At 46.3% G+C, this 19,995-nt stretch overlaps 2 protein-coding genes across 5 annotated transcripts in view; one reads left to right on the forward strand and one right to left on the reverse strand.

Moving 5' to 3' along the window:
• arhgap17a (Rho GTPase activating protein 17a) overlaps positions 1–11,092 on the reverse strand; it is a 23,261-nt gene extending 12,169 nt beyond the window's left edge. For 2 of the 4 annotated variants that reach the window (XM_084039990.1, XM_084039987.1), the window contains exons 1-8: positions 10,620–11,091; positions 5,863–5,902; positions 2,345–2,449; positions 2,114–2,146; positions 1,612–1,688; positions 610–721; positions 120–196; positions 1–31 (exon numbers count right to left, since the gene is read on the reverse strand). The exon at positions 1–31 is cut by the window's left edge and continues 87 nt beyond it. In XM_084039990.1, the coding sequence (XP_083896116.1) occupies positions 1–31; positions 120–196; positions 610–721; positions 1,612–1,688; positions 2,114–2,146; positions 2,345–2,449; positions 5,863–5,902; positions 10,620–10,672 (528 nt within the window). In that variant the 5' untranslated portion in view covers positions 10,673–11,091. Of the gene's footprint in view, positions 32–119; positions 197–609; positions 722–1,611; positions 1,689–2,113; positions 2,147–2,344; positions 2,450–5,862; positions 5,903–10,619 lie in introns of all 4 variants that reach the window. The other 2 variants (XM_084039988.1, XM_084039989.1) reach the window with 2 other exon arrangements.
• A 1,609-nt stretch (positions 11,093–12,701) lies between these two features.
• On the forward strand, positions 12,702–19,574 carry lcmt1 (leucine carboxyl methyltransferase 1). Its single transcript, XM_084040425.1, has 11 exons — positions 12,702–13,057; positions 15,819–15,910; positions 16,250–16,371; positions 16,574–16,650; positions 17,147–17,208; positions 17,321–17,423; positions 17,848–17,968; positions 18,089–18,190; positions 18,296–18,387; positions 18,705–18,802; positions 19,001–19,574. The coding sequence occupies exons 1-11, from the start codon at positions 12,972–12,974 to the stop codon at positions 19,021–19,023; spliced, it is 978 nt and encodes a 325-aa protein (XP_083896551.1). The 5' UTR covers positions 12,702–12,971; the 3' UTR covers positions 19,024–19,574.
• The last annotated feature ends 421 nt before the right edge of the window (positions 19,575–19,995 follow it).

Raw genomic sequence — 19,995 nt, forward strand, 5'->3', positions numbered from 1 at the left:
TGAGATTATTGACTTGGTTGCCTGCAACCATCTGTGATTGGATCGTTGGAGAGTGGAATGAGATGACCTGAACTCTAAACACATGCAGTATGATGGAAGAGAGCTGCAGACGGACCAACCTCGCTCTGGCAGAATCATAGTCCAGCACCAGCTTGGCCAGCTGTTTCCTCTGCTTCAGGATGTTGGGGATGTCCACCTACACACAGCAGGTCCACATAACACACACATGGATGACTTCTCTACTCATTAGTGTTTGAAGGTCAAATAACATATAAACCTGTTCTAACCTATTAAACGTATCTGTGAGTATGTAGAGATTGTTTAAAACTCTTGTTTCAGATGAGTAAGTGATGAAAATGACGATCTTAGGTGCATAATAAGGTTTATGGGTAAAGAGACACACGTCTCTGATAGACAACATGTATTCATGTTTAGCTCATATTGGTGGATTAGATCTTCTCCACCGAACATCATTAACACAACAACGTGAGTCCAGGCGGTCTCATTCATCTCATCTACTCCGCTGTGACGGGACCAGAGAAAGCAAACAGCAGACTTTAGATATTATATGTGTGAAATGTCTAGTTGTGTCCAGGAGGCGTGGCCTACCTCTGCCAGCTGGCTGAGAGGATCCAGAACATCCTTCTCTATCTGCAGCTCATGTTGCATCAGTTCAGACGCCAGGCGGTTCTCTGCCTCGCCGCACACTTCCATCATCTTCCTGTGAACACACACGTCATATGTATGCATATTTATCATTATATCATCATAATATTAATCATCACAGGATGACAATGTGTTCCAGCCCTCATCTGGTCACAGGCAATAACTGTGATGTCATCGCCTGCAGCACGGCGGCCTCGCAGCAGCTCATCTGAGATCTGGAGCCAACGTTTCTGTTTAATATCCTGCAGGAAGACCATCAGACAGTGGTGCTGCTGCATGCAACCCCCTCTGTGTCCGTCCACGGCTGATCTCTCACTCTGCTGCAGCACGCTGCTTCCCGGGTACGACTGAATGATGAAGGAGCTCTCATGGTTCCATGACTCACATCGTCTGAAAACACCTTTTATTGCTCCTGCTGACTCTTGACCCCTCGCTAGTGTACCTCCCACCTCCCACCTCCCTCCTGCTGCTCTGCACCACAACACTAACAGCTGACGGAGCTACCACCTGCTGCACCGCCTGCTTCACAGACAGCTTCATATGCTTCATCTGGTCTTTGATTCATGACTCCTCACACCCATGGGTGTCTAGACGGGGGAGTTACACAAGTATGGGTTGTATTCATTCATCGCAGCACTGCTGACTGATGCACCTTTGTAACTCAGGAATGAAGAACAACAGCGTTGTCTAGGTTGACAGTCAACACATCACTTTTCCCAGCAGACCGTCTGATGTAATTTCCCTTCCTCATTGCTTCCAGACAGGCACGTGGTCGCCGTGGAGATACAGAGACACATCCACTTTCACAGCAACGTTCTGCTTCTGTTTTCTGGCTTTCTCTCGGTCACGCTGGAACATCTGAGCCGGGTCCATGATGGGGAACTACACCCGGCTCCCTGAGCAACAGTTGCCAAGAAGGAGCCTGTCACTCAATCACAAACTCACCCTATCAAGGAGTCTTCTCCCAGCTGGTTCCCACCTTCCACCATGGCCTGGGAGAGGGCCGTCAGAGGAAGCTTCTTCTATGGGGGGGAGAGAGAGAGACATGCAGACACCCATCACACTTCTGTTGAGACACTAACTACTAAACTAACAAATCTGCACAGAAAGTACCCATTCCTATACAGTAGCTTCAGTATTTGATGTTCAAGCCAATGGAAAAGTCATCAAGCACTTTCCATTGAGCAGTAAATGCACAGTCAGGAAGAGGAAGAGAGCTTTCTGAGCAAAGGAGGAAAATACAGGCGTTAAATGGGATGTAAGACTACAGAAGTGAGCCATCTATCAAACACGGAGCTGTTTTTACACTTACACACTTTACATCTGCCAGAGACATTTCTGGGTGTGCAGCTTCCTGTTTTCACCAGACAGTGTCATGCATAGTGGTAGAGATGACAGATGTGTGAATGGGAGACCCAGAGAGGTTGAATAAGGAATCCATGTTTACCTGACCGTTTCCTGTATAGAGGCGTGGGACGGACTGTAGTGCATTTTTGGGTGGTGTGGGGTAGAAAACACAAAACAGAAATCATGGACTACACAAGCAGATGGTGGACATTCTGAATGAAAACATGTCAAACATTGTGTGGGAGGTGATGTATGAATGAGGTTATGACAGATCCTGGACCAGTGACAGGCTGGTGTGAGTGTTTACAGGCAGCTGTGATGGAGATCTTACATGTCTCTTCTCTGTGTCTGCACCGATGTGGCCCTGCAGACATGACACCATCCTCTTGTGTGTGTTGTGGGACACCACCCGCACCAGCTCCATGCGCCGCTCGATCTGTGCAGAGGACAAGAAGTGCAGCATCCTGTCATACGTGGTCATGCCCATCCCAGAGCTCAGAGAGTTTATAAAGTGCTGGTTCACTGCTGGAAGCGTCTATAAACACCACAGCAGTGTCTGCACTGCTGATGGCTGATGAGGTCCAGCTCCACACAGACAACTGATTTGTAGCTGCCTTGAGGGAGTCAGGGGTCAAAGCTCATGCATGATTGATAAGGCTTGGTCCTGCGGAACAACGCTGGAATGTTATCTTTGAAACACATGACTCATCGGAAGTGTCTCCATAGCAACGGCCAATGGGCTGGGACCAGGAGCGAGGGGCTCTTTGGCTTTAAAAAGGCCTTTCTGATTACACAGGCGTTCTCCTGTCTGCTAGCTGGACTACACAGATCCACCACACAGATCCACCACACAGATCCACCACACAGATCCACCACACAGATCCACTCTGTGCTTTTAGCCTGGCAAGACAGAATACTGTCATTGTTGGGAGTCACAGCTCCTCTGGCTGAAGGACAGAGGCCAACTGAAAGTAATCAGGATGACCATTGACTGTGCCGGTCCTGCCAGGTGCCGGACTGGGACAGTCCACATGAGGCCGGGTGTCACTAGCCAATGAATAGGTTTGGTGATTGCGAGTTACTGTTCGCGTCTATTTAAAAGTCTGATGATGCAGAAACCGGTTTAAGTCAAAAGCATGCTCCAAACCAAAACTAGAAGCTGGAGCCTGGAGGGAAAGTCTGGAAGTCTAGTCTAGTCTGCTTGTAGTCTAGAAGTGTCTGCAGGGAGGAACAGTGCTCCAGAAATAACCAGGAACACGGAGGTCTAGAGGGCACAAGGAGACACGGGGAGGATCAATGCCAGACAATTGTTTTCCAAAAACAGAATGGAGGGGGATCTCAGGAATCCCCCCCTCCTTTCCCTCCCTCTGTTCTCGCGCTCTGACGTCATTCCTGACCCGTGGTGGCCCCCGGCATTCCCCAAACAGCTGGGTCCAACACACACATTTACACAGAAGCACAGACTTCCATAAACTATAGGCTTGGGAAAAAGCCTCGAGCTAGTTAGTACCTGGCAGGCAGCAAGCGGGGGATTCCCCTCGCTGTAGGGGGGGCGCCTGGAAACGTTCTGTGACATGTGACCAGGAGGACTCTTCTTACAGTTACATGTAAGGCATTTAGCCTTTGTCCAAAGCGACTTACAATAAGTAAGGGGGGGTGTTAGTGGGTCATGCTATGCAGAGTCGAGGTGAAGTCTGAACAGGTGAGCCTTTTGTGGAAGATGGCAGTGACTCTGCTGTCCTGACATCGGTCTGGAGTTCATTCCACCACTGAGGGGCCAGAACAGAGAAGAGTCTGGACTTTGCTGCAGTGGTTTAGTCGCCGAGGCCAGGAGTCCAGCCAGGAGAGAATTGCAGGAGTCAAGGCGGGAGATGACCAGTGCTTGGACCAGGAGTCAAGGTGGGAGATGACCAGTGCTTGGACCAGGAGTCAAGGCGGGAGATGACCAGTGCTTGGACCAGGAGTCAAGGCGGGAGATGACCAGTGCTTGGACCAGGAGTCAAGGCGGGAGATGACCAGTGCTTGGACCAGGAGTCAAGGTGGGAGATGACCAGTGCTTGGACCAGGAGTCAAGGTGGGAGATGACCAGTGTTTGGACCAGGAGTCAAGGCGGGAGATGACCAGTGCTTGGACCAGGAGTCAAGGCGGGAGATGACCAGTGCTTGGACCAGGAGTTCAGAGACGCCTTCAGAGAGAAGAAGTTTCCTCTTCTATGTGAGGAGGTCAACACTTGGTCAGTTGCTGCACGTCAGAGCAGGGAATCCCAACACCAAGTAGCAGAGACTCCCAGCCAGCCAGCGATCCAGCCAGCGATCCAGCCTGCCTGTACTGGTTCCTCAGAGAGGATGTTAACATGTCGAAGTACAGAACGGTCAGAAATAACTGAATGTGACACTCTTTGTTTGCATCGAGATGAATGAAAGAAGTGTTAACAGCAGTTGGTTGCTAGCGTATAAAGCTGCAGACGGGTGTGTGCTAGCTGGGTATTGCTGCTCTGTATGTAGAGGAGCGGCACCAGAATGCTGGTGGAGGACCAGATCCACCCAACAGGTCTAGAGATGCAGGTCTAAGAATAAGGACCCGACATGGACATGGCATGGAATGACGGGACAGAGTGAATCTCAGATTGTGTTTCTACAAGAAACAAGATTACAACGTGAAATCCTGGTGAAACCAAGAGTGTCTTGTTGTGGAAGAAGTGGGAAAAGAAGAGGGATGCTGAGCAGAAGTCAGTCATAATAGAACGTCCTCCCCTCAGAGAAAAGCATCCTTTCAGGTTCGCCATCCGTTCGCTTGTCCACTCGGATGTTCTAGCCGTCACTCACATCCATGTTACCTATTGGCTCATTCCACCTGAGAGAAAAGAAGGCATGCAAAGGTCTGTCAGTGCTGTTTCTGCACCGCCTATAAATACCAATGAAGGGTGTCAGACACTGTGTCCCAGTTTGTTTTAACATCTCTGACACCTCCCTTTCAAGCACAAAGACCGTCTTCATCACTGGAATGTCTTTGCTGAGCCGCCGATGTGGGTCCGCCTCAGACCAGCTCCGGGGAAATCCCTGAACCAGCAGCTTCCACATGCACACCTTTAGCTAGAAAGATGATGTAAATGGATAAATCCACAGATCCACCACCAGCTCACCACCATGGGCAGCAGAGCTTTCAGCCGCTCTGCTCCCAAACTCTGGGACTCCCATCTGACCTCCCTCAGTTCAGATCCTCTCTCAAAACTTTTCAGGACAGCGTTCTCAGTGTAGTTGTCGTGAAGTTTTTACTTGTTTGCTCTTGTTTTAAATTGTAAAGTGTCCTTGAGTGACCTGAAAGGCGCTTCTAAATAAAATGTATTATTATTATTATTATTATTATTATTATTATTATTATTATTATTAGATCCACTGGCCTCAGAGCAGCTGGTTGTTATACATTAGTGATTCTCAAAATGTCTTCAGTTCAAGCGAGCACCAAACCGCTGATTAGCGGTTCTCAACCAGCCGAGGCTCTAATAAGTGGAGTCAGCTGCTGTTTGGCTGCCATGAAGACTGGATTACTTCTAGTCCAGCTGCTCATGACGCTTCCATCAGACTTTCCTGCCACAGAAATCTAGTCTAATTGCATTTTCTGTTGCATGCTTTCAGAAGAACTCTGCATTGGTGTTTGTTCTACATCCAACGATGATAGCATTGCAATATTAAGAGAAGTCAATGCACATGTGGACCAGAGATAGTGGGACAGAAGACAAGTCGAACGGGCAGTGCAAGCGTGGGAAGATAAACAGTCTGTAAACACACACACTGCTCCGTGTTCATGCCAGTGCTACAGTCCAGCTCTCCGCTCAGATGAATGATTTACCTGTAGGAGGTCATCGCTGAGGACCTCTGTCTTCTCCGCTCTGTGGGTGACAAAAGACAACACTGGTGAGCACCGACACACAACAGATACGCAGAACACACACACACTCAGTCACCGCCAACATCTCTGCTAGACAGAGAGAAGACTGGTGTCCACTAAGCCTGAGGGCTAAAGAGGGTCTGGGTCTCTGTAGTCTGGGTCTCTGTAGTCTGGCTCAACGACGCTGCTGCAGAACGAGACCTTCACTGTGCCACGCCTGGATTATATCTGATGATAATACAATCACAAACACTGTGTTCCACTAAATCACACAGAAGTGCTGGTTTCTTGAAGCCACAGCTAGTGAGCTAGAGAGCAGTGTGCTGCCCGAGCCTATTAATAGTAAACTAGCTGGACTTGAAGAGGTCAGATAGATTATTCACTCAAACAGAGAAGGCTGGGAAACATGGGCTCAGCTCAGACTGCTTATCAACACCTTCACACAGGCTGGTGCTTCTGCACTGCAGGCACATTCACATCTACGGTTCACGAGCAGCTAAAACCAGCGTTGATACGACACATGGAAACATATGAAGCAAACAACAACTCCATCCATCATACATACAGTATATACATGCAGGAGGGCAAGCACCGATGCTATCAGAGTTCAGACCACTTTTACTCTCTTGCTACCAATCTGTGTTCATCCCTCATTAACCATTTCTGTAATTATATAGAAAACAAATATTTAAAGATTGTCCCGAACACGAGTCGGTGTACTGTACAATATCAGACAGTGTGTTTGATTAAAAGAGACATTTGATAATTCACCAGAGAGATCAGCAAGTGTTCCTTATAATAATGACATTCATTTGAATGTTCTCCTTTCACTGTAACGCACAATGAAGACGGTTGTTTCTCCCTAATGTGCAAACTTTTCCAACTGCAAGTCTTCTGACTGAGCTGACGTGTAGACAGCAGCTTGCCTGCATTTTGGGTAACTGGCTCTAAATGCAGCCTGGGCCCTCCTCCAAAACGCCTCTGAACTATGGTAACCTCGTCACAGCTGCTTTCAATTACCACGGGAGGAGGCAGGAGGGAGGAGGGAGGAGGCAGGAGGCAGGAGGGAGGAGGGAGGAGGCAGGAGGGAGGAGGCAGGAGGAAGGAGGCAGGAGGGAGGAGGCAGGAGGCAGGAGGGAGGAGGCAGGAGGAAGGAGGCAGGAGGGAGGAGGCAGGAGGCAGGAGGCAGGAGGAAGGAGGCAGGAGGGAGGAGGCAGGAGGGAGGAGGCAGGAGGCAGGAGGAAGGAGGCAGGAGGGAGGAGGGAGGAGGCAGGAGGGAGGAGGCAGGAGGGAGGAGGCAGGAGGAGAAACTGAAGGAGAACCACAGAGAAGGGACGAGATTCTGGGCTTCGAAGAACAGAAACACAAATACAGACGTTTTCGGGGGGTAAAGAGTCCTACACACACACACACTGATTATAAAGCCACAACATGGAATTCATGTTCTGGGGTAGTCTGCATGCTGAAGAGCTCTTCATGTGGTCCGGTCCATGGCCTCGTCTTAAAACCAGTATTCATGGAGCAGACTGGATCCCGTCATCGATAGATCACAACTGATCATTCTGCATGTTTCTATGATGATGGAGGGACCAGCTGACCGTCTGTCTACGGAGGATAAGAATGTGCTTCCTGACTGAATATGAAGGAACCTGGTTGGACCTGAATGATCAGAACCCCTGTGAAGACGCTGCAGCAGCAGAATAATTAAATACATAATTTGATCACTGTAGGCGGTGAGGACGAACAAACACACAGAGCTGTGATGACGGCACCAGGTGACCCAGAGCCGAGCCCGCCACGTCTCATCTGAGAGCGTGTCACTGTGCATGTGAGATCCCTGACACACAGCCGTGGTCACTACTTCAGAACGGTAACCATGGCGACCCACTGTTAAAGTTGAAGGGGAGTAAGTGAATCCTGCAGCAATAAGCACAATAGAGCGGCTGTTAGCGGCCACTCAACACAAGCGGCGGGCCGAGGAGTGGGAGGGTCTCCCGCTGCAGCAGCTGGCAGGTTGGACGGTAACGGATACCGAAGGTAACGGATACGGGAGCAGATGAAGGTAGTTCACTCACTTAGCCTCCGTCATGTGACCCATTATGTGAGACGCTCCTCCGACATCACACATCGGCAACAACGAGCTCAACGCGTCGTAAAACTGGACCACTTCTGTCTAATGCTTCTCGTGGTATGAAGATGAAGCACGGCCATGCACGCATCATCACAACACAGGATGCATGCTTCCATCAAAATCCTGTTCTTCCTGGAAACATGACCATGTGAACAGCTGATAATCAGACTCCTCGCTCAGCCACTGGAAAACTCATCTCAGGCTGTTTGTCTGACAGTTGTGATTCAAGCAAAACAGAGGAAATGCAAACATCACACATGGAATCCACATCCTGAGCTGATCCTGGGTCTGTGGAGCAGGATTGTTAGTTTATCTTTCACAGATAGTGAGACTGTATGTGATTTACTCACTGACCACATGACCTGCAGCACACACACATGTGTAGGTCCAGAGAGTTCAGAGATAGAAACTCCCTGAAACGTCCACCAAGACATAAAACCCTCGTCATGTTCCCTGGAATGAGTCACATGCTGTTTTTCCCCTCGGCTACTCTCTCTCTCTCTCTCCGGTCTCCACATCCATCTCCCTCGTTTCCCTCTGCTGTTCTCTAGAAAGCACCAGCCGTCGCTGGGAGGCAGCTTCCTGTTTGTAGAAGGAGAAGGAGAAACTTCCTCCGAGCGGCTGCTTGCTGGACACAGTGTTCTGTATTCACACAATCACAGGAACCCGGGGGGCAACCCAGAGACGGCAACGCAGAGACGGCAACGCAGAGACGGCAACAGAAGACACATTTTCTGAAGCAGAAGCACAAACTTAAATCCGAATGCTGACAGGTAACTCATTCAGAAGAGGATGTATGTGAGTGAACAGAACACACACACACACACACACACACGTCTGTTTTCTGCATTACGCTCCCTCCAGGCATGATTTACTGCTGCTACGCTGCAATGAGGAGATCATGGGTATTCCAGCTGTGAGCCAATGTAGCTCAAAGTTCCTTTAAATGTGTGTTGCTCTGATGAAGGGCTGGAGCCACGACATCCTGTTTTAATCAATAAAGTAAATGTTGTGTCTGATTAGTTTGTCTTGCCACACCTTTTCCCCGTCATTGATGCCTTTGAGGATGATATGAAATGCAGGAAAGATAAAGCAACATGTTTTTTACCTAAAATAAAGGCAACTGAAGTTCTATATCAACATGGAAATATTTCATGCTTTTTAAATGTGGAAACTATATTCTGTAAGGCAACGCTGCCTCGGCATATTTATTGATGACACACTATTGTTTTCAGCCTGTCGGTAGATTTCTCTGGTACCATCCAGATCTCTGGTGCACCGGCTGTTTGCCTGAGGTGCCCAACACTGTCGACTCCCAGGCACACACACGCACACACACGCACACACAACACACACACACACACGCGCACGCGCACACGCACACACACACGCGCACACGCGCACACACACACACACACACACACACACACGCACACACAACACACACACACACGCGCACGCGCACACGCACACACACACACGCGCACACACACACACACACACACGCACACACAACACACACACACACACGCGCACGCGCACACACACACACACGCGCACACGCGCACACACACACACGCACACACACACGCACACACAACACACGCACGCGCACACACACACGCGCACACGCGCACACACACACACGCACACACACACACACGCACACACGCACACACACACGCACACGCACGCACACACACACACTCTCTCTCACTGAAAACATCCTCTGGCGTGTCTCACCCTCCCGTGTCTCACCCTCCCCTCCACACACCAGATGAGGCTGAAGGCATCTTAGATATCCAGTTACAGAGGTGCAGCATCATCACACAGCAGCACATCGGCAACAAGCCTCAACACTGCAGAACGCACCGTCATAGTAGGGATCCACACTCTTTATACACACAGAGAGGGGGAGACACTTCTGCATCGCTTTTCATAGATGTTTTCAGGCTTTTATGCCACTTCATCAGCACAGAGTGAAAGGGGTCTTGTTCCCTATGGGGGGGCAATAAGGACAGATAGCATAGGTCTGGCCCCTCGCTAGGGACATACCAATATATATGGTCATAATTTAATATCTGTTATCGGCTATTACCCGCTTGGAAAACCTGATCAATCACACTTTCAACTGACTAGATTTGACCTGTTGTGAAACTAGCAACAGACATGTATAAGAACCCTAACCCTGGAAACATACATTACTGCTATTTTACAATAGAAAGCTTGTAATGAAAGTGGGTGGAGTGAAGTGTGTGTGTGTGTGTGTGTGTGTGTGTGTGTGTGTGTGTGTGTGTGTGTGTGTGTGTGTGTGTGTGTGTGTGTGTGTGTCCATGCAGCAGGGGGACACTTCATCAGAGAAAGTATAAGCTTCACCCACTGAAAGCAACGGATTCATTCAGGCCGACGCTCCTCAGCTGATTACATTTCTATTTAGTTCATGTGATTTATCTTCCACAGCATCAAATAACGGAAAGTTAAGGAAGGGTCTGTTTAAGAGGCTATATTAGATCGCGTGGTGAGAAGCAGCAACAGAAAGTGCGTTGCCAGAGTCGGCCGATGAGCAGTAAACCGGGAGAATACTCGCCTGCCAACTGTTTGATTGGCGAGCTGCTTCATCCGGTTGAACTGCTTCTTCATGGTCGGTCCTTTTCCAGGTTCGTCTGCCGAAGTAACGCTGCCGAGCCGGGCTCATGAAGGGGCCTCTCCCCGGTTTCGGATCCCGAGCGGTCGCTAGGACGGGGACGGACCAGGATCCATGGAGCCCGAAGCCAATTAAAAAGAGTTTGGTAGCCTCGCTAGCTCCTCGGCTAGCCGTCCGAGTGGAGATCCTACAGGAAAGTTCCCGCTGGGGGCGACGACATGATCCGGGACCAGCTTTTAGGTTCACGTCCGTACGTGGAAGTCCCGAAGTAAGCCGAGACACACTTTACCGGCTTTTCATGCTTCTCCGCGGCGGCTGCGTTCACCCGTTAGCCGGGGAGCTAACGTTACCGAGCAGGCTAATCCGGCGGCCGCTTCTCTCCCACAGCGGAGCGGAGTGAACAGCGGCGGCGGCGGCGGCGGCTCACCTCTGGGGGTGGGGGGTGGGGGGGCAGGAAGTAACAGCGGGAATCTGCCAGACAGCACCACCTCCCCCTGGACACTGACAGGAGCAGCCGCTCACACAGGAGCAACACAGAACACAAGACACGTTATTGTATGTATAATAGGCTGCAAAAATGAGGAAAATCCAGCTTTAAAAAAAGATGGATGCCCTAGGGGGCCTTTCCTGGGGAGAACGGTGAAAAGAAAGTCAGACTTAATATTTTATAGTCTTCAAGAAACTACATCACCTTCAGACACTAAGCTGTTCTGACCTGTTAATCCTTCGACATAAATCCATTCGAACATGCCCAACTAAAGATATACAGAACATTGACTTCTGACACGTTGCTTTATCAGAGACCAAAACACAGATTTCCAGTCTTATAGAAGACAAGGTGCTGTGGAAACATTGTGAAACACATTCAAGCCCACAGCCGTTTAGCCGCAATAAGACTACTAAGCCTTCCTAATGGCAGCCAACAAGTAGGTGAAGCTGTAGAGGATGCATTAGGCTTCTCTGAGATGCTGTAGATCTGTTTGCCTTTCAGCTGGTTGCCAACATCCGAATGATTGGATCGAAACACCACAATGTGAGCTTTGAGATGTTATTGCCCACGAGCAGCAGCCATGAAGCACACGTGACATTACAGTATGGTTCTGCATGTGGCTGTTCAGAGGTCTTACAGAGTTCTCAGGCATTGTGGTGGTTTCTACCCGTGTGTATTCTCAGGGTTTTTAATAAAGCTACTGAAGTTTCTTCCACAAATACAAGTCCCTCTCTCCTTCATGTGACTTCTACATGCTGCACTGAGGGATTCAGACGCTCCACAGACGGCAGGAATGCTCTGTATCTGACTGACATGAGGTGTCCTTAATGAGGTTGGGTCGGCAGGATTTCCCCTGTACAATTTCCGAGGAAATGTGGCTTTAAATTCCATATTTCACATGGGACTTAATGGATTTCCTGCCACTGTTCTTCACCTTTTTAACGATTCGCCCATTTCTCCAAATCTCCATTTTAACTCCCCAAAGTGACAAAGTGTGTTTTCTGTTTTATCATTCACTCTCATCTTCAGAATAAAACAGATGAATGGGCTTGAGTGGTTCTGGTTGGCTGGTTCTGGTGCCTCCATGGATGTGAAGGCGCATCTTTCACTGGTTTTGTGGACTTCTGATTATTCAGCACATTTACCTCAATTTTCCAAATTCTGAATTTGGTTATAACTACTTACTTCCAGTCAGAGGAGTAAATAATCATTATAAACAATGGTTTACATGTAAAAATCCATTCAGAACACAAACTGATCCTAAGTTAGTATATATAGAGAGACAAAGTCCACAAACTATTGATGAGATGATTTTTTTTACGTTTAATTACAATATTTGCCCATTACAGGTCAATATGGTTCTTTGTCCACTAATGTTTGTTTGTGTCACGGCAGATTTGTTTTATTCTTATGAGATCGTTTTTAACAATGAAAGTGCATTACAAATACAATGTATTATTATTCTTGTGTAAAAATCAGAACCGTTGCAGTGATACTTTTAATCTGAAAAATGCTAAACGGAAGTGGTAACCGCGTCTAGCCGGAAGCGTTCACCGTACATTTCTAGTGGCCAGTTGTTGTTGTTGTATGTATCACACGCTCGTTTTCATCCAACTCGTAGTCCGTTAACGATACGTGAGTCCGTGACAGCGTTCACGGTCTTGTTCCTCTTCTTTCCGGTTCCGGTAAATAACCCCACCTGTCAAAAGAGCGTTAGCCCGTTAGCTTGTACTAGCTAGCCAGTGTGAAGCAGGTGGACGAGGATCCAGGTTTAATGCGGACAACGTGACGTTAGGACATCATTGATGGCGGCTCGCCAGCCCTTCACGGACACGGACACCGCCGACGAAGCCGTGAGGACGACCTGTGACGACGCGACCACATGCAAGAGGTACCGGCATGCTGTGCGGCAACGCATCATTCCTTAGCAAGTGAAGGCGTTAATGCAGGTCCAGGGTAGTGCTGCATGAAACCATGAACGTGCAACTTGGACGTCATAGCTGCAGGTAATCACGTGATGCTGTCCAACATCAGATGGAAGACTACATCCCAGTCATGAGCTCCCTACACTCTGCTGCCCATGTAGACCATGGACCACCATGTTTACTATGGACCACCATGTTAACTATGGGCATCATGTATACTATGGGCATCATGTATACTATGGGCATCATGTATACTATGGGCATCATGTTTACTATGGACCATCATGTATAGTATGTACCACCATGTTAACTATGGGCATCATGTTTACTATGGACCATCATGTATAGTATGTACCACCATGTTTACTATGGGCATCATGTATACTATGGGCATCATGTTTACTATGGGCATCATGTATACTATGGGCATCATGTATACTATGGGCATCATGTATACTATGGGCATCATGTTTACTATGGACCATCATGTATACTATGTACCACCATGTTTACTATGGGCATGATATTTACTATGGACCATCATGTTTACTATGGGCATCATGTATACTATGGGCATCATGTTTACTATGGGCATCATGTTTACTATGGGCATCATGTATACTATGGGCATCATGTTTACTATGGGCATCATGTATACTATGGGCATCATGTATACTATGGGCATCATGTATACTATGGGCATCATGTATACTATGGGCATCATGTTTACTATGGGCATCATGTATACTATGGGCATCATGTATACTATGGGCATCATGTTTACTATGGGCATCATGTATACTATGGGCATCATGTTTACTATGGGCATCATGTATACTATGTACCACCATGTTTACTATGGGCATGATATTTACTATGGACCATCATGTATAGTATGTACCACCATGTTTACTATGGGCATCATGTTTACTATGGACCATCATGTATACTATGTACCACCATGTTTACTATGGGCATGATATTTACTATGGACCATCATGTTTACTATGGGCATCATGTATACTATGGGCATCATGTTTACTATGGGCATCATGTTTACTATGGGCATCATGTATACTATGGACCATCATGTTTACTATGGGCATCATGTATACTATGGGCATCATGTATACTATGGGCATCATGTTTACTATGGGCATCATGTATACTATGGGCATCATGTATACTATGGGCATCATGTATACTATGGGCATCATGTATACTATGGACCATCATGTTTACTATGGGCATCATGTATACTATGGGCATCATGTATACTATGGGCATCATGTTTACTATGGGCATCATGTATACTATGGGCATCATGTATACTATGGACCATCATGTATACTATGGGCATCATGTATACTATGGACCATCATGTTTACTATGGGCATCATGTATACTATGGGCATCATGTATACTATGGGCATCATGTTTACTATGGGCATCATGTATACTATGGGCATCATGTTTACTATGGACCATCATGTTTACTATGGGCATCATGTATACTATGGGCATCATGTATACTATGGGCATCATGTTTACTATGGGCATCATGTATACTATGGGCATCATGTTTACTATGGGCATCATGTATACTATGGGCATCATGTATACTATGGGCATCATGTTTACTATGGGCATCATGTATACTATGGGCATCATGTATACTATGGGCATCATGTTTACTATGGGCATCATGTATACTATGGGCATCATGTTTACTATGGGCATCATGTATACTATGGGCATCATGTATACTATGGGCATCATGTTTACTATGGGCATCATGTATACTATGGGCATCATGTTAACTATGGGCATCATGTATACTATGGGCATCATGTTTACTATGGGCATCATGTATACTATGGGCATCATGTTTACTATGGACCATCATGTATAGTATGTACCACCATGTTTACTATGGGCATCATGTTTACTATGGACCATCATGTATACTATGTACCACCATGTTTACTATGGGCATGATATTTACTATGGACCATCATGTTTACTATGGGCATCATGTATACTATGGGCATCATGTTTACTATGGGCATCATGTTTACTATGGGCATCATGTATACTATGGACCATCATGTTTACTATGGGCATCATGTATACTATGGGCATCATGTTTACTATGGGCATCATGTATACTATGGGCATCATGTATACTATGGGCATCATGTTTACTATGGGCATCATGTATACTATGGGCATCATGTATACTATGGGCATCATGTATACTATGGGCATCATGTATACTATGGGCATCATGTTTACTATGGGCATCATGTATACTATGGGCATCATGTTTACAATGGACACCATGTTTACTACGGACCATCATGTTTACTATGGGCATGATATTTACTATGGACCATCATGTTTACTATGGGCATCATGTTTACTATGGGCACCATGTTTACTATGGGCATCATGTTTACTATGGGCATCATGTTTACTATGGACACCATGTTTACTACGGACCATCATGTTTACTATGGGCATGATATTTACTATGGACCATCATGTTTACTATGGACACCATGTTTACTATAGACACCATGTTTACTATGGGCATCATGTTTGACCTTTAGAGTTTCTTCCAGCAGAACATACATTTTTAAAATGTGGTAACACATCAGGAAAATGTTGATTTATGCAGAAAACATAATTTGGTATGCCTCATCACATGTGTAATTCATATTCTAGGTTTGCTACCAGTAAAGGCTACTGGAAGGACCCCTATATCCAATATTTCGCAAGATCTGTGGGGGAACGGAAGGCACCGGAAATCAATAGAGGTGAGTTGATTCCAAAGCAACTCTTAGTTAAGGGAGTCCGGGGACCAACAGTGTCCCTCATACGCACCATGCTAAATGTGTGCAGAGCAACGATGCCTGGCTGCAATACCAGCTATCAACACCTTCCATTGTGGATAGTGAGACACTGTCAGCGGTAACTTCTCACACAGTTAAAATGTCTACAAACACTAGTACCCTCCATGGCTTCTTATTTGTGATGGTGATAGTAATGTAAATGTTACATTATCAAAAATGGCGTGAGGAATGCCTTGTTTTTATTTGGTATAGCCCTGTGGTGTGTTTTATGAGCTTATTTGACGCCTTAACTCATTGTGACAGGTTACTATGCCCGTGTTCAAGGAGTTAACCATCTACTCGACGCGTTCATAAGGAAAGCAGAGTGTGACTGTCAAGTCATCAACCTGGGTGCCGGACTGGACACCACGTTTTGGAGACTTAAGGTTTACACCCCAAACATTAAACTCTCTTCAAAATACTTTCCAATGCACAGATCTTTAGTGTGTGTGTGTGTGTGTGTGTGTGTGTGTGTGTGTGTGTGTGTGTGTGTGTGTGTGTGTGTGTGTGTGTGTGTGTGTGTGTGTGTGTGTGTGTGTGTGTGTGTGTGTGTGTGTGTGTGTGTGTGTGTGTGTGTGTGTGTCGCAGGATAAAAACCTCATGCCACGGAAGTTCTTCGAAGTTGACTTTCCGACAGTTGTGGCCAGAAAAATACACAATATCAAGTAAGACAACCATGCTATTATTATATTCATCATAAGTATTAGTATTATAGTTAATTTGCATCCCCCATTGTAATTGTACATTGTACATACCATTGGGTGTTGTAATGTGGGGTTGAGGCCTGTAGAGGGAGACAAAGTGACATTTGCATTAAAGAATTAAAATGTGTTTATACTCATAATATACAATACAGTTAATGGACAAGTGACCTGGACTTAACTATCTGAAAGTTGAACATCCTTTCAACAGAAATAAAATGTGATAACCCTAACCTATTCTTACCTATACAGCACTTTGATCATAGCACTGTTGTTCTTAAGGTATGTTTGCTCAACAGCTACTACTTTACTCAGACGAGGACCGAACACTTTTGACAAATGTACTTATTGTAAATGGCTTTGGACAAAAGCGTCTACTAAATGCCCTAAATGTAAATGTAAATAACCCTAATGAAGGGAGGGCTTATACACTGTAATGGTTTTTCTTTCATTTGACCAGGACAAAGCCGCCCCTGTCCAAACCCCTCATCGAAACCCACTCAACAGACTCCTTACTGCTTGGTAATGAACACGAGTTACACTCATTACATCATGTACTGTATGTGGTTGAGGTGAGTCGTTTTAGTATCCATCTCAACCTCTTCCCGGTGTTGTTTGTGTTGTGTATGCTCAGACGCCCACAGCCTCGACTCGGACCGGTACTGTATCATCGGAGCAGACCTCAGAGACATCTCTAATCTGGATGAGAAACTGAAGAAGTTCCATCTTAATCCAGAGTAGGTGAAAATATGTTTTGTCTTCATCTCAAATTTTTGCTTCATACAATTAAGAATTGAAGCCTGAGTTCTGCTCATGGAACATTATTACATTATTTATCCAGAATTGCCGGATGTGAATGTGTGAATTTCTAATTATTCTTTTAGTCTTTTAGTCTTTACTTGTTCCTGTTCTGCTGGTTTCAGATCACAGGAAGGATAAGACTTATTATTGGTTTGAAGGCAGGTTGTCTGATGGTTTCAGTTGTTGAGTGTAATGTTTGTGCGTAACATTTATTTATTATTTTGTTTGTTAGTCAAAGCAAGATGACGTTATATATTTCAATGAAATCATCTGGATAAATTGTGTATTTCCATTGATGCACATCTGGATGCCTTCTGGTTGCGTTGCTATGGTTGAATGCTCTCCTGCTCTCACTCCCAGATTACCTACTTTGCTCCTGTCCGAGTGTGTGCTGGTCTACATGACGCCCTCCCAGTCCTCCAATGTGGTTCACTGGGCCGCAGAAACCTTCCACACCGCCGCGTTCATCAACTATGAGCAGGTAAACCAGACAAACGACCTCACGCCTTGAGCAGCTCTGTTTCCCAATAGATGGGAGTAGTACATGTGGGTTTGAGCGGAGGATGGACAATGTGGCTTCACCTGTGATGTGTGCGTCCAGGTGAACATGAGCGATCGCTTCGGCCAGGTGATGATCGAGAACCTGCAGCGTCGCCACTGCACCCTGGCAGGAGTGGAGGCCTGCCGGTCTCTGGACTCTCAGGTACTCCTAAGAGGATTATTATGAGTTTAGTGGCGCTGTGATGTCACTAACCTGACAAGTCCCAAATGTGAGACTGGTTCGAGTATTTAATGTGTGGCGTTGCAGAAGGAGCGGTTTCTGAAGACGGGCTGGGAGCACGCCGACGCTCTAGACATGATGACGGTCTACAGCATGTTGCCGCAGGACGACGTGGGAAGGTAATACAGGCTGGAATTAGCAGAAAGAATATTACCTGGAGGCCACCGTAGATCTCGCTCTGACAAACTCAGTAATGTGAAGAGCGAAAGCGTGCAACTCCGGGCTTAGTCCTGAAGAAGTGTAATTATGGGATGGCCTGTGAGATAGGAGAAAGGTGTTACCACGCACTGTTGGGAGGACGGAGCAGACCAAACGCTGGATGCTGATGGTACACATTGTACCTTCAGGCTTTACCAACCTGGCAGAATGAGGTTGTCTGATATGAAACATCTCATTCCTGGACAGAAGATGAAAACATTTGTTTTCTTCCTCGCAGAGTTGAGCGTCTGGAGTTCCTGGATGAGAGGGAGCTGCTGCAGCAGCTGCTTCAACACTACAGTATCTGCTGGGCCACCAAGGACAAACTCAACCTGGGTAACATTACATTTCACTTATTACATGTTAGCTGCAGTAGGAGGGTGGAACTGCTCAGTGATCTGCCACCACTGTGGCGCCATGCTGTCCCTTGCTATATTGACTTTGTGTTACTAATATGTGTTAATTGTGTCATATTTCCAGTCCGAAGGGCTGCTGTGGTCATTTACAAGAACAGGTCATGTGGTGTTTCCTCAGGTCTGTCTCAGTTGGCATTCTGAGTGTGAAACGGCTCGCTGTCCGCCAACATCAACACCAGGAGTGTGAAGGGAGGCGTTGGGAAAGAGGAAGGCCCGTATTCTCATTCAAGCCCTGGTGGTGGCGCTGATCCAGAGTCAGCAGAGTTCTTTTGTAACCTCGTTAACGATAGGAGATAATCTGGTCGAGTGCCGAGAAGACGTGAGTTACCTTCTACAACAGATCAAGTCTGTTTTAGTCTTTTCCCTGCAGACATTGTCGTCTATGCACTCAAACAAAACTATGGTTTAATCTGTAATCTCATATTAATGAAAGGAAGATATTTTCCCATGTCCTCTTCTGGTTTTCAATGAGCCATTTAGATTTTATTTCTGAATCACTTGTACTTCCAGACTCATCTTCTTACCGAACATAGTGCATGTGATAGAAGGAGGAGAAACAACTACACTGCAGCTCATTTCCTTACAAGTATAAACATCTAATGTTTCTGTTCTGCTGGTTTTCAAACAGCAAAGAAGACATGACAGATTAGTTTGTGACAGATTATATTTGCTGAATGCTGTTAAATAAAAACATCCTTTTGTGTAAGAAGACTGCTCCTCTGTTCATTCATGTGGTTGATGCTTTGAGGACACGCTGCCGTTACACAGGCTGTATGGATGTTAGTGTTCAGTTGTGCTGCTTCTACTGTCAACCTTCAAATACAGCCATCTACAGAACCAAGCTGGTGCATGATGGGTAAATGTTCTAACAAGCAGCAGGGAAGGTGAGTAGGAACATTTACTTCAGTGGAATTTTACTTGAATATTTCCATTTTCTACTCCACAAGGCAACATTTATTTGATATATAGTATATATAGGAAACACATTATTTTAGATTTAAATGTTTAATTAAAATGAGTTAATAATGATACGAAAATATGAATGAAATATGATGTAGTAGCCTATATAAACGTATTAACATTAGGTCCACTGTCATGTAGGCTACACATTAA

The sequence above is a fragment of the Eutrigla gurnardus genome (assembly GCF_963514095.1).
Source record: "Eutrigla gurnardus genome assembly, chromosome: 22".
Classification (NCBI taxonomy): domain Eukaryota; kingdom Metazoa; phylum Chordata; class Actinopteri; order Perciformes; family Triglidae; genus Eutrigla; species Eutrigla gurnardus.

Bases quoted from the DNA above. Each gene is read 5' to 3' on its own strand.
- lcmt1 (XM_084040425.1), top strand. From the start codon at position 12,972: ATGGCGGCTCGCCAGCCCTTCACGGACACGGACACCGCCGACGAAGCC. The intron at 18,191-18,295 runs GTACTCCTAAGA...GTGGCGTTGCAG, and splicing joins GCCGGTCTCTGGACTCTCAG to AAGGAGCGGTTTCTGAAGAC. The intron at 18,388-18,704 runs GTAATACAGGCT...TCTTCCTCGCAG, and splicing joins CCGCAGGACGACGTGGGAAG to AGTTGAGCGTCTGGAGTTCC.